The following is a 14,911-nucleotide window of genomic DNA, read 5'->3' as shown; positions in this document are numbered from 1 at the left end:
TACTGACTTTGTGATTGGGAGATAGGTGGAGGGTGGAGCTTCAGAAACAATACTGACTTGGTGATTGGGAGATAGGTGGAGGGTGGAGCTTCAGAAACAATACTGACTTGGTGATTGGGAGATAGGTGGAGGGTGGAGCTTCAGAAACAATACTGACTTGGTGATTGGGAGATAGGTGGAGGGTGGAGCTTCAGAAACAATACTGACTTGGTGATTGGGAGATAGGTGGAGGGTGGAGCTTCAGGCCAAAACAAAAAATGACAACATAAACATCAGTTGAGGGCTGCAACTCCTCTTTTTAAAATATCCTGGCTTGAGTGCTGTTGTCAGTGACATAAGTATTTGAAATGAACATGATTTTTAAATGTCTGTTGACATATCGGGGTCATTTTATGATTCGTTTTATTATTGCTCTTACATACAGCTCCTTTAAGATTAAGATTCCCAGAATATTCTAATTTTTTGAGATAGGATATTTGAGTTTTCTTAAGCTGTAAGCCATGATCAGCAATATTAAAATAATAAAAGGCTTGCAATATTTCAGTTGATTTGTAATGAATCCACACATTTTTGAATTACAGAAAATAAAGGACAATATTCAAATTTTCTGAGACAGTCCTGTACATTAGCACTGCTTCTGCATGTTTTCTTGTTGGTTTGTGCTCAAACGGTCGCTGCACATTCAACACATGTCCCGATCATTCTGGTGTTGAGACTCTCGCTATCTATAAGGTTTTAGTATCAGGATATAGAAATATTCCCTTTCCAGGTTTCAAAATGACATGAGCACAGATAAATAACAAAGCACAGTATTTTACATTCTGTGACTCTATATTGAAGAAAAACTGATCCAAAATTCTGTACAGTGTGAAAAACTAAAAACACATTCACTGCTTCCACAGGCCGTTGTTGAGTAGTCAGCTTGCTTCTCCATTTGTTGTGGAGGTTTTTCCTTGTGATTTATTTCCTGCTTGACTTCCCTTTTTTCCTCTCGTGTCCTGATTGATGATTCCTGTGTCTCGTCATCCCGCAGCTGTTTCTCAGTGTGTGTATTTGTCTTGTCATCTTGTGCGCTCATGAAATGTCATCAGCTGCAAAGACTTGTGAGATGGCTAAGTATTCCAGAATGCATTTTGCACCAACAAGCATACGTAATAGCAGAGGAGACAGGTGTCAAAGAAAAAGTTATAACTTGGTTTTTGGTGTAAAGAATGTAGTTTGAAGGTGTTTTCATGCAAGAATCAACATTGACCAGGCACTTTACTGGGTAAACCTGGTACTGGTGAATATGTAGATCTACCTCTCTTCTACCTCCAAACCTGATAGCTTGATTACCAAGATTGAGGCTATTTGAAACTTTGCTCTGACTTTTTCTTCACTGAACTTTAGTTATCACCCTCAAGGCTTGAAACAAGATAACTGGGCTTTTCTTTTGTTCTTGAAGAGGTTTCACGTTCTGCCTGGAACAGACAAAGTCTTCAGGATGGAAGTTGAAACTTCTTTAAGGACAAAAGAAAAAGAGCTGCATTTGCCTCGTTTTTAAGCAGTGAGACTTGCCATAACCTGACTCACAGAGAATATACTTAAAATTCAGTGTGTATTTTACGTCCAACTGAACTGTAGATGTTTCTGAACACGTGTCCGTCTACCAGCAGAGTTTCCATATCACCAGGTTCACGACCTGAAGGGGCTTGGTTTTGAGAAACGTCCCTGCGAGTCTCTGTCTTCCCATCTCTGGCCGTTATTCAGCAGTCTGTTCTCCTGCTCCTCATGTTCATGTTAACAATGTATGTTTGTGGATTTTGGTTTCTGGCGTTTGGATATCATGCCATGGCAGTATTTTTTATTTAAAGGGGACCTATTATGGCATCTAATACCTATTTTAAACAGGCCTTGAATGTCTTAAAAACAAGCTTTCGAATAAATAAATTAGAAATTCAGCCTCTAAACCGTGTGTTTATCATCTCATTCTCTAATCTCATTATCTATGCGGGATTCTGAGTGGGCGGGGCTATGATAATGAGGCTCTTTGCTGATTGGCTGCCTGAATGACGTGATACACCGCTACGAAAAAATGGCGGAAGCTCCGGCTGGAGTTACCGTGTCCTAACACTGTGTCATAACTGCATGCGATGCGAGCGAGCATCAGCGACAAAATCAATTCCATTGCTTTATTTTCTATTGGACTGTCCTAACTGGCCGCAGCGACGCAGCGCGCCGTTTTGAGCTGAACATTTGTCGGACGCCCTGCTTCTATTCCCTTCCTGCCGCTCGCGTTGAAAGCCGGTTGAAAGCGCTGTAGGAAACAGTCACGGATGTGGAACGGCTGATCCAGTTAGTTGAAATGAGAAGTTATCTCTATGATTCCTCCTCATTTCACTACAAAAACCTCAATAAAGTGGCAGCTGCTGGAGGGAGATGGACAGAGAGCGTCCGATGTCACGCAGTGCTACGATAGTTGGACGCTCGCATGCAGTTACACGGTTTTATAGTGTGGCCGTGGTTTGCATTTTCGTTACGTTAACGAAAGGGAGCCGAATCTGAACGGCTCGTAGAAGCCACATCACACTGGACGGCTCATCCGGGCGGCTGTACAGACACTGCAGAATTTGGTTGCTTTCCTCCTTCTCTGAGTTGTCAGGCTGAGGGGAGACCACTTTATATATATTAAAGCAAGAAAAAAAACGTGTTTTTCATAATAGGTCCCCTTTAAAGGAGCTTGAGGCCGGATTGTGGCAGGATTTATGAAAAAAATCCGTATACATTTTAAGTTTTCTAGTAATAATGTCAGATGAAGCGTTCCAAACCCAAAAGAATGAGCCCTCTAGTGTATCTCTCCTTTGCCTTGAACAGGCTGTGTGCTGCAAAATGTGCTGCAATTCGGTCCCGAATTTCCCGCGCTGGGCGGCGGATGTGACGTCACATGACGCTGCATGCACGTTCTCCCCGTTCTCCCGTGCCGGCTTCACTGTTGGCTGCAGTACCCCCAACGGCCGTCGTGGTGAAGGGTGGCGCTAGAGAGTCTCATTTCTTAAAAGGAGCCTCATGCTCCTTTAAATTAAAGGACATCATTGTTAACAGTACGGAGCAGCCACACATGAACCAGGAGACAGGAAGAAGGGAGAAAAGAACACGTGGTGCACTAATGAGCTGGCTATGGACGACTCACCATGATGGGGTTCACGCCGGCCTTTTGGAGCCTCCAAAAGTAAACAGGCCAGGAGATGCTGCCAATCGTCGACTCTCAAGTAGACGGTATGAACCAGACCCTTCAGCAAGACCAGGGCTTTTCAATATTATATAGCTATCCATCCATTATCTATACCCACTTTATCCTTTGCAGGGTTCTGCTGGAGCCAATCCCAGCTATTTTCAGGCGAGAGGCCGGGGTTCACCTGGACAGGTCACCAGTCCATCGCAGGGCCACATATACAGACAAACAACCAGACACATTCACACTCACACCTATGGGCAATTTAGAATCATCAATTAACCTAATATGCATGTTTTTGGACTGTGGGAGGAAGCCGGAGTACCCGGAGAAAACCCACGCAGGCACGGGGAGAACATGCAAACTCCACACAGAAAGGTCCTGCTGGGCCTGGGAGTCAAACCGGGGACCTTCTTGCTGTGAGGCAACAGTGCTAACCACTAAGCCACCGTGCTATTATATAGCTATTCATTTCTTATTCAGCCAAAACAGCTCTGATCTTTCAGTAATTAACTCCCTATTTATTTTTTTGTTGCCTTCAACACATCAACTTTAGCTCTTGACCTCCTACTTATCAACGTGTGCAACCCCCTTGACATTTTCCCAGATAAAGTCGGTTTAACTGAGATAATGAAACGGTTAGAATACGTGATCAAAAGTGACAAAATAAGCCAGTAAATCATTGTTATGCTCACACAGCAGAGCTAGCTGTATGTTTAGACGGTTAACACATGAACGCTCCCCCCAGTCAGACAACGCATCATATAAATATTTGACTCACGTGTAACCTGAAAGAGCTTGTTTTTTTAAGGAAAACCCTCATCTTCTCCATGCCTTTGTTAATGCTCTGGGTCGGAGTCTACCTTAAAATCTGGAAAAAAAAGGACCACTTTTGGATTTGTCTTGCGCCCAGTAAATTACACATCACTCTGGGAGACCAAACATCTGGACAACAAAGGGCTCGGAGGAGCATAAGCTGAGGCAGCTGTGAGGGAGCGCAGCAGTCGGACTGATCTCTTCAACATGACTCCTGCTCTGGCGTTGTTGGCGTTCTCGTTGCTGGCCACGGCGGCGGCTCAGTCCTACGACCACCACGACATGGGCTGGGTCAACGCGTACCGGCAGGGCTTCAACTTCCAGTGCCCCCACGGGGAGGTTCTGGTGGCCGCCCGGAGCTACTTCAGCGAGGCCGACGGCTCGGACCGCCTGTGGTCGTTCGAGTGCCAGCCCACACCGGCGGGCCTGGGGGAACCCAGTGACTGCTGGTGGGACGACATCAGCCGTGCTGGGATGGAGTGGTGAGTCCACGCACTTACCTGTTACCAGTACTGGAGTTGAGGGGGGGATGAGGGGGGATGGCATCCCACCTGAAATAAAAGCGGTCCAAATCATCCCCCCCTGTAAAACTGTCATCCCCCCTTTCCATCCCTTATGTCATTTCATCAATGAATGTGGTTTTACTGCTATTTCAACATTTAGAGTCATCACCAGAAAAGCAACACCAGAAAAATGTGACAATTTTCACCTGTTTCAGATCAATTTTAACTTGAAATAAGTAGGAAAATCTGCCAGTGGGACAAGATTTATCTTCTTATTACAAGCAAAAAAATCTTGTTCCACTGGCAGATTTTTCTACTTATTTCAAGTTAAAATCTACTTGAAACAGGTGAAAATTGTTGTTTTTTCCAGTGATGAGTCTTGTTTTAAGTGTAATGAGATTTTTTTTTACTAAAATGAGCCATTTTAACTAGAAATAAGACAAATATTCTTGTTAAGATTTTGAGTTTTTGCAGTGATCCATTTTACTTATCCTGTGAAGGACAGAGTCATATTGATAAGTTCATGAAAGTGTTTTTTATTGTTGTGTTTTGATGTATTTGATGTAAGCCCAGTGGATATTTAAAGTTTACAGAAGGCTGCATTTAACTGCTGCTATGTCATTCCTGCAGTATTTCTGCAGGTGTTTTGGTCACTGCTATTATTTGTAATATATTATATTATTTGTAATCAGCACTAATTATCTGTCCCCATATGATAAAATACACCATCCCCCCTGATTTATTTTTTTACAATTCGAGTACTGCCTGTTACCACCTGTTATTTCATTTGAATATTTGAGCGGTGACTTAAGGCGTGTGGTGAAACAGTCAAAAGCTGCTCACAGTTTATATAACAGCAGAATAAGGTCATGTGAAGCCTGTGACAAAACAAACATTTGTTTAATCTTTTTTCTTACAATGTCCCTATATGACTGTCTATCACAGAAACAGAAAGTGTGTGCACTTTACCCAGCCAGCCAGCAAAGCACACTCCCATGTCCATGTGGGTCTATGTGTGAATACAGCAGCAGTTTCAGAGATTTGTCTGTTGATTGTCCAGAAAATTCAATTTCCCCAAATGTTCGGAGGATTTAGAAAAGAGAGCGTGCACAATACATATGAGCCTGATTGGTGACACGTACGGCACTAACAGTACTAGAACTTTACAGGTGCATTGTGTCTTGTTTCGTGTATCCTTCTGTCCAGGTGCCATTTGAGAGTTTTTCCATGTGTGAGAACGTGTCTGACAAATATTTCAGGCAAGAAATCTGATAACTTTACTAACCTTTGGCGAACCGTTCTGCCTTTTTCTCACAGAAATACAGCTTTCCTGGACGTTAGAGTTTAAGCTGCCTACTTAAACCCCAAAGAAATAATGAGAAGAAGGGGGGGCTTCAGTACATTTTATTAACTAATTAGATGTTTGAGGGACCACACACCTGCTCAGAGAGTCATTTTTATACTCGCTGAACTGAAGGACCGGTTTATAAACAGGATTGCATCTGCACGGACTTGTGCACTATAAGAAAGTAACACATTGTGGATTAATGTAACCAAGAGCCAGTGCAGTACACACACTTAGCCTGGCCAGCTACACCCAGTCACTTTGCAAAAACACTCTCTCGTGAATTTCCTCTTGCAGTTTGGTGGGCTTTATGTGAAAACTCATTCAAAACAATCAAAATTGCTGCAGAATTGCTAAAAACACCATGGATGAAGTGGATAAGTGTCAATCGCTAGTATTCCTACTCCACGCCACGCCATTTTGGATGTCTTTTTGATACTAGTTGGGTTGCTGCTGAATGGTTTTACCTATCCTAAAACATCCAGAGGCGGTGTCTCCTATGTCCATTGGTCAAATCCAGAGGAACCTGTCAAATTGACTGTATCCAAGAGAAAAAGTAAGGATGGCTTACCAGGTTACTTTACACCTGCGCAACCGTTCCAGGAGTAAGGAGACTGTTGGTCAGAGGTGTCAAAAGTATTCACATTCATTACTCAATTACTCAGGTAGAAGTATAGATACTAGAGTTTAAAAATACTGCTGTAGAAGTTGAAGTATCAACTCAAGTTTTTTACTCAAGTAAAAGTATAAAAGTACTGGTTTCAAAACTACTTAAAGTATAAAAGTAAAAGTAATGTAAGGGGGAAAAAAGCCATTAAGGACAAAAGCCATTGAAAATGAATGCATCTTAGTATAATGCAAATATATTAAAGAACCATATATGTGTACTATTGAGCATTAACATGTGTTTCAGAGAGCAGAAGATATGATGACTAGTTGCCTATAAGTATTGTTATGATGCAAAAAGTTGCAAAAGTTGCAGGAATCTGAGGGATGTAAGAACAAAACTGGACAAGAACATCTGAAACAACCACAACCAAATTCACTCTATCCGGATGGAGCAATTTAACTGGATAGTTTTTTTTTAAAGGCCGAAATGAAATAGAGTAACGAGGCTGTTTTTAAAATGTAAGGAGTAAAAAGTACAGATAATTGCGTGAAAATGTAAGGAGTAAAAGTAAAAATAATTACTCCAGTGAAGTATAGATAACCAAAATTTCTACTTCAGTAAGGTAACAAAGTATTTGTACTTCGTTACTTGACACCTCTGCTGTTGGTGGATTCATTTTGTGCAGGGGGCCATAGAAAGACATTTGAGGATTACTGCCAACACCTGCATCATTTTTCAGCTTGTAAATATACAAACCTTCAGTGGAAACATCTGAGGGGTGTCGCTGCAGCAGTTTATCACAGGCAGGCTCACTCATTCCTTCACCCACTAGGGTGTTAACTCTGCCAAAAGTCATGTCCAAAAGATAAATGTGTAAATATCATAAATTAAACAAGGTCGTTAGCCCCGTCTACAGTTGGGAGGGGGGGCAGTTTAAATACTGTGTGACCTGTTAGTGTGATTCATTTCAGCTGGTTTGAAATCTGTCCCTCAGCAGAGGACTCTGGTCATCTTCTCATGATTTCCAAACTAATTTATAGGCTCACACTCACTCTTATGGGGATTTTACAATCACCAATGAACCTAGCATGCATTTTTGACTAGCAGGCTCTGTGTACTAGAAGTCATATGTACGAGGATATACAATAAAAGTACTACATAAGTATTTTAATTTACCCCTGAGCATGTTTTCTTATGTTTTGCATACAGAAGTAAAGTATCACCTCAATAAAGCTGTTTTTTCCCACTTCTGCATAAATGCAATACAGAAATACGTAACTTAAGTTAAGATATGTCATTGGAAATAATGTACTGCCTCCTCAAGGAAATGAAAAAGCCATTTCTGAAAGTTTTAACAGCACTGGTTGGAGGCGCCACAGATTCCAGCAATGCTTTTGATGATCTCTGATCATCACTGCTTAAAAAAAGAAAATAAAAGGAAAAAAACACCTTTGCATCAGGTCACCTCTAACTTCAGTTACAAAACCTATAAAGACCAAGGATGAGCTACTCTGCAGCTCTGAGTTTACTGACACAGAAAAAAAAGGCCTTGCACATTCCACATGTGTTCTTTCATAAAAATGACTTTTCTGTCCAGTGTTTTCTCATTCAGAAGAAACACAGCCCAGTCCCCTCAGGTCTGTGGGAAACATCATCTCTCTCCGGAGTATCTTCAGCTGACAGTTCCTGGGAACACGTCTACCACCAGTGTATTGTAGCAAGCTTCATCCCCCGCTGTAGTTTACAGGCCTCAGGTCTGAGCCCATTCCTGAATTTGGTACAAAGTACCGCTCATAAAATATGAATTGTCAAAACAGACTGTGCACCAAAAATTCACGGCACGCTCATTCAGTATATCCACTCCAACAGAAGAAAGAAAGCTCGTGTCAACCTTAAATTTCATGGCCAAGACTCAATTTTACTCCAGTCCAGCTGTCACCGCCTCAGAAAAACACATCTGACTAACTATCAGCTTCAGTGAAGGATTTATCTCATTTAAGGTTTTGAATAAAAGCTACTGGCAGGGGGAACTATAACCTTGAACCGTGTACCTAAATTGTTTACTTCTTCTATCTATACGTGTTTTTTTTCCTTTGTGGTCTTGAGGAGAGCACAGCTGCGCACTTTAGATTTAGTCTGAGTTCATTTCTACAGCAGCCAGCCCTTTTGTTGCACTGCAAACACTGTGAATATTCTTCATCGCCGCCACGCCTGCCTCACTTTACCGTAGCCGTCTTTTAAACTTAACTGGGTAGGACATCGCCCTGCAGGGAGCTACCCCCACTGGCCGAATGACTGAGGGCTGTGTTCATGTTGCCATGACAAAAGTCTGCACATGCTGCATTCCTGCTGCTTGGACCTGTTATTCTTGGATGCCAAGCTAGTGTATGTGCCGTAAACAAACGGCACCCTCAGACAACAAGTACGACACCCCATTTCAACGTAGTTCAAACACTGTGTCAATTATTAGTCAAAACAAAACCCAATGAGTTGCTAAATGAAAAAACCTATATTCTATACACATAGAACCAAAAACACAAAAAACAAAGATGTCTGGAAATGAAGCCTTAGAATGCCTTAGAATGAAGGCAAGACATGCTGCATGTATCTATATTAGTAATAACTGGGGTAAGATTATTTCTTTCATTATGCACTTCGAGAAAAAAGTCAAAATGTTAAGAAAAAAGTCGAAATGCCGAGAAAAAAGTCGAAATGTTGAGAAAAAAGTCGAAATGCCGAGAAAAAAGTCGTAATGTGGAGAAAAAAGTCAACATTTCGTGAAAAAAGTCAAAATGTTGAAAAAAAAGTCGAAATATCGAGAAAAAAGTCAAAATGTCTTTATTATTTAGATTAATGTTGAAGTACAATCTCGAGGAAAAAGTCAAAATTTCGAGATTAAAAAGGAAAGGAAAAAGGAAGAAAAAAGAAGAAAGAAAAGAGAAAAAAAACAAAATAAAAGGAAAAAAGAAGAAAAAAAGGAAAAAAAAGGTCAAACATTTTTGAAAAAGCTCCAGGAGCCACTAGGGCGGCGCTAAAGAGCCGCATGCGGCTCTAGAGCCGCGGGTTGCCGACCCCTGACATAAGAAACACATAAGGAAATGTCCCATTTTATGAAAGAAAGAAGAAAAAGGTCATTTTGAATCTGCTGGCAACAACATCTCAGAAAAGTTGGGACATGTGACGTCACTGTGCAGCCGTCCGTCTTCTTTTAACAACCGTCCACGTTTGTCTGGGAACCGAGGAGACCAGTCGCCGGTGTTTTAGCAAAGGAATGTGGTCCTGTTCTCGTGTGATATAGGATTCAGACAACAGTCCTGGCTTATCTTTGTCTCTTTTTTTTTTTTCTTCAGTATGTGCCAAATTTATTCCGATTGGGGAAAGGTCTGAAATGCAGGCAGGCCAGTTCAGCGCCGGACTCTTCCACTGCAAAGCCATGCTTTTGTAGTGTATCCAGTATTCACTCAGCACCCCCAGATAACAAGCCAAAACAAAATCTTGTTTTTATCTACATTTCACAGTATCCCAACCTTTTGGGAATTTGTGCTGTATTTCATCAAACAGTATGAAAATATTCCTTTTATGCAAAGGGTTGTTCCTGTTAGAGGTCATGTTGGAATAAAGAGAAATGACAGAACTTTAATGAATCTATGCCTTGTGTCTTTGCAGGACCTCCACGTGCACACGCAACGGCCTGGTGGCGGGAGTCCAGAGCAAGTACTTTGAGTCCACCCTGGACCGGGAATGGCAGTTTTACTGCTGCTACTACAAACGCCGCTGTCCCTACTCCTGCATGTACGTTCTCGCTGTGCTACCAAGACATTTCCTGTAACTTTGAGCTCCTCTGTTGTGGGAGTTAGGATGAAAATCATCGTCCCTTACACACGGCTTGTTAAAGGAGATATTCCACCTCCTTCTCTATGGGAGCAGCTCTGAGCCAGAAGAGCGTCGTCATTGTGCCGCTGTTGCCCTTTGGGATGTGCTAACACATGATGAAACAAAGGATTAATGAGTTGTGTGTCAAAAGATGACGCAGGTGACACAGAGTCACGTGACGTCTCGCCTGGTGCAATATCCCAGCTTGCACTTCTGCAATTATGTCGCCTTCAGCTTTATCGATATGAGCAGTGTAAAGCTGACATATCAGCAACTCCCCAGAGCAGCTGTATTATGAGATTTCAGTGTGAAGTTGGCTAAAGACCAGCGTAAATGAGCCTGCCACTCATTTCTAATACGTTTAGTTCATGCAAAAAATGACTAGCTCTGGGTTTAACAGGAGACAAGCAGAGGTTTCAGGAGGTCACTGCTCCCCTCTAAGAAACATTTTAAACTCATATGTGCCCATAAAAAGCCCGCTCTCCACAATTTCCTTAATACTATCCAGTATGATACGAAATCATGTTCTTTGAAGTGTTTATTTCCTCATTTTCATGTGTTAGTTTCTACCATATTTCTTATAGATTGGGTATTAACCCTTGTACTGTCTTCGGGTCAAGGAAGGAGGAAGAGAAGAAGGGAGGAAAGAAGGAAGGAAGGAAGGAAGGAAGGAAGGAAGGAAGGAAGGAAGGAAGGATGGAAGGGAGAAAAGAAGGAAGGAAGGGAGGAAAGAAGGAAGGAAGGGAGGACAGAATGAAGGAAGGGAAAAAGGAAGGAAGGAAGGGAGGGAGGAAAGAAGGAAGAAAAGAAGGAAGGAAGGAAGGAAGGAAGGAAGGAAGGAAGGAAGGAAGGAAGGAAGGAAGGAAGGAAGGAAGGAAGGAAGGAAGGAAGGAAGGAAGGAAGGAAGGAAGGGTAACCTCGTGACAAGATCACCAACAGTAAGAAGCAGTCAGTCAGCTGAGGTAAATATAAAAATAATTATTTTATTATAAAGTCAGAATCAAGACAGAAAAAAAAGAGGATTTCAGGGAATACAAAAAAAGAAAAACATTCTGCTACACAACAAAATGAAAGGAGACAAACTAGGTATTTAGATACCACTAATGACCAGATCTCCAATGTGCAATAGTGCTTTGAGGTTCCCAGACTCACTAGCTTCAGTATACAGAAATCACAGTGATCTCAAAAGGTGCTCAAGCTCGGTCTGAATAGACACAGTGGACTGGAGCAGGCTACTTGCTCCACGACTCCTGCAGACACAAAGACCCACTTAAAAGTTTGCCAGAGATGCATATACATAAATACACCACTGGCCTGGTGCACACTCACCTCAGTACGGTGTACTACTTTACAGACACACTTCACACTGGGCAACATGACCTCAGTCTGGCTTCTTACTGTTTAACCCAAGAAGCATCAGCTCTCAATTGGTGTCACAAATACCACACTGAAACAAACAATAAAACAAAACAAAAATCGTCACATTAAAAAGTAGTACCTGCTCAACACCGGCTCAGGCATAACAGCAACTACCCTCAGTGAAACTGCACGGCCAACAACATTGACAACACTGCTGCACCCAACGCCACAAGGTGGAAATGTTTGTTTCCTCGACCCCGCCCGGTGTCACAGGTATATATGCCCTGCCTCAAAACACCTGGCCAATGGAAAGGTTCCACCTGGCCACAGAAGGAAGGACAGAAGGAAGGTAATTTTGACCCAAAGACAGTATAAGGGTTAATAGCAAGTCTATGACTACCACAATATTTTTACTTTTTAGTTGTATACAATTTTGTTTTTGCAAATGTTTTGATTATGTGAGTGGGTCAAAGGTTTGAAAAATCCACGTACCAAATACGACACATTTGGTGATGGCCAGCTGTATCCACGAGTGCTTTAAAGATGCAGAGCTCGAAACATGTTTCCTTCAAACACAGTGAATGAACCGGCAGGTTAGAGTTTACGCGGCTAACTCTCCAGACTGCTCAAGAGTCTTTGTCCACCTCTCACAGGAAGACGAGCGACGTTCCTGAAAACTACAGGGAAGAGGGAGAGATGATCGTCCCGAGTTACGGCTACTTCGTCCGAGGAGCCCAGACCACCTTCAGCGGAGTGCTGAGGTTTGTCCACAACTGCTTTCTGTTTTCTTCCAGACATTTTTGATGCAATTTGGCTGAAGTTGAGACTTATCATCTTCTCATCAATAATAAAAAAGCTAGGTTGTATGATTTTCTGGCCGTTGAGACAAAAACCTTGTGAAAGCTTTGATCATTTTGTGATTGCTGACGTGATGCGGTTTATCCTTTCTTTCAGAGATCGGCAGTGGAAGTACATCTTGTGCAGAATGACAGACTTTGATTGTGAATTTGAGAATTTATAGACTTGGAAGGAGCATTTTATTGACTCATAAACACTTTAAATACATAATCGCTGCTTCTTTAAAGCCAAGCCATAATATTGACATAACAGAAAACTCATATAGTTCATGTTTTCATTCATATATTTACTTTTAATAAATAGACTAACTTCAGGAATGTGACATGAGCTTGTAATCACCATTTTTATTAGTTTAGCATGGGAAAAGATTTATATCATATAACTGTTAAAGTAAACCACGGGTCCACGTGAGATCTGGACTGAACTAGGAAACCCTGGCAGCCTGTGAAAGTGTTCTCCACAGCAAGAACAATTATCTGATGCCGTCTTCATGGGAGTGAAAAACATGGATGATGTCACCTGACTTTCAGGCTCGTAAAAGCGGCCTGGCTGGGGTATTCTCTTGGTAGTAACGTTTGAAAGAAACGCTGGGATAAATCAGTTCCTGGCAGCAAGAGAACAGCAAACAATAAAGTGTGATGCCAGTCCATCCTTCCTTCATTACATCACGTTAGGTTTGGCAGTTATATCCTGTATTTAAACTTATGTAACTGTGTGAAAATGGGAATTAAAATGTATTTAATGTGAAACTTTGCTGTTTTCAGTTTAAATACAATAAAAAAGGGTAAATTAAATGGATAGACTCCATCAATGTGGAACTATGAACATCTCTGAACACTAAAAAGGCTCAGGAAAACCTCTCCAAAAGCACATAGACAACAAACACAGCCACAGTTGACTAGATGTTTTCAAACTACTCATGTTGCCAAAACACAAGTCTTAAAGCCAGCCTGTGTTTGTGTGCTCACGTGCTGCTTGGACCGCGCTGGGATTGGGGATTACCGTCAACAGCTAATCACTTCTGGGCCATGATATCACAGCATGAAAACACGACGAGGGGATGAAACAGAAATGAGTTTTGGCAATATGATTCACTTCAAAGAGCACGAAGAGAGGATTAACTCACACATTATTATTATTATTTGAATATACTGTAAGTCTACAATTTATAAAGCTGCATTGAGTTTGTTTGATATGGGAAAGATGGGAAAGATGATCTGGTTTTGTGCAGAACTACCATTAGGCTCACTAATGATGATATCTTGTTTGTGCATTTCTAATAACATAAAAGATGACGCAGGGAGAAGTGGTCCACACTTGTCACTGTGGATCAGCAGCCACACAATTGGAATCAAAAATACCGTAAATGTTGTTAGTTTCCTTTATACGACGGAGTATTAGGGCCAAACTAAGACAAAAAAAAATTTGGAAATTACGAGAATAAAGTCATAATATAATGAGAATAAAGTCGTAAAATTACGAGAATAAAGTCATAATGTTGCGAGAATAAAGTCGTAATAGAATAAAGTCGTAATATTATGAAAATAAAGTCATAATATTACGAGAATAAAGTCGTAATTTATGAGAATAAAGTCGTAATTTATGAGAATAAAGTCGTAATATTACGAGAATATTGAGAATAAAGTCGTAATAGAATAAAGTCGTATTATGAGAATAAAGTTGTAATATGAGAATAAAGTCGTAATATTACGAGAATAAAGTCGTAATATTACGAGAATGAAGTCTTAGCATTACCAGAATCTTGTGAAGTTATATTTATATATTTATAATATATTTAATATTACGACTTTATTCTCAAAATTTTACGACTTTATTCTCGTAATTTCCATTTTTTTTTTGTTTTAGTTTGGCCCTAATGCTCCGTCGTACCTTTAAATTATTTGCCTTTAGAATATGTGATTAACAGGTTAGATGAAGCAACCAGTCAAACAAATCATTTCCTTTCACAAAGAGGAAAAGAAGACTGCTCGGCTGCTCGCGATCCTAAGCCGGTGCTCTTAGCCGGCAGCGCCGCTAACATTAGTCCAGGGCCTGCGTGCTCTCCGTCCTCCACTCCTGCAGCAGAAGATGCCGACGGTGGGAAGGAGATGTCTTTCTCCACAGCCAAAGATGTCAACTATGGTGGTGTAGCCCTGTTTTTTTAATTGATGGATCTTATAAATTATGTTATCAGCATCTCTGGGCCGGGCATGGCAGTTCAGCCACAGATAAAGCGATGGTACATTGTGTGTAATTAACTGTTTAGCTGCTAAAAAATAACAATAAAATGAAATGGATAACTAGGCAATGTGCAAATACTGGCCCATTTCTGGGCA

The 14,911-nt window shown here is 41.3% G+C and overlaps 1 protein-coding gene across 1 annotated transcript; it reads left to right on the top strand.

Moving 5' to 3' along the window:
• Nucleotides 1-4,138: 4,138 nt before the first annotated feature.
• On the top strand, nucleotides 4,139-13,369 carry dpt (dermatopontin). The gene is made up of 4 exons (XM_061737014.1): nucleotides 4,139-4,509; nucleotides 10,152-10,277; nucleotides 12,371-12,478; nucleotides 12,672-13,369. The coding sequence occupies exons 1-4, from the start codon at nucleotides 4,235-4,237 to the stop codon at nucleotides 12,736-12,738; spliced, it is 576 nt and encodes a 191-aa protein (XP_061592998.1). The 5' UTR covers nucleotides 4,139-4,234; the 3' UTR covers nucleotides 12,739-13,369.
• Nucleotides 13,370-14,911: the final 1,542 nt, after the last annotated feature.

This window comes from Cololabis saira, chromosome 13, assembly GCF_033807715.1.
Source record: "Cololabis saira isolate AMF1-May2022 chromosome 13, fColSai1.1, whole genome shotgun sequence".
NCBI classification, from domain to species: Eukaryota; Metazoa; Chordata; class Actinopteri; order Beloniformes; family Belonidae; genus Cololabis; species Cololabis saira.
The sequence above is the reverse complement of the archived record's forward strand: the minus strand, read 5'-3'. Positions and strand labels throughout refer to the sequence as shown.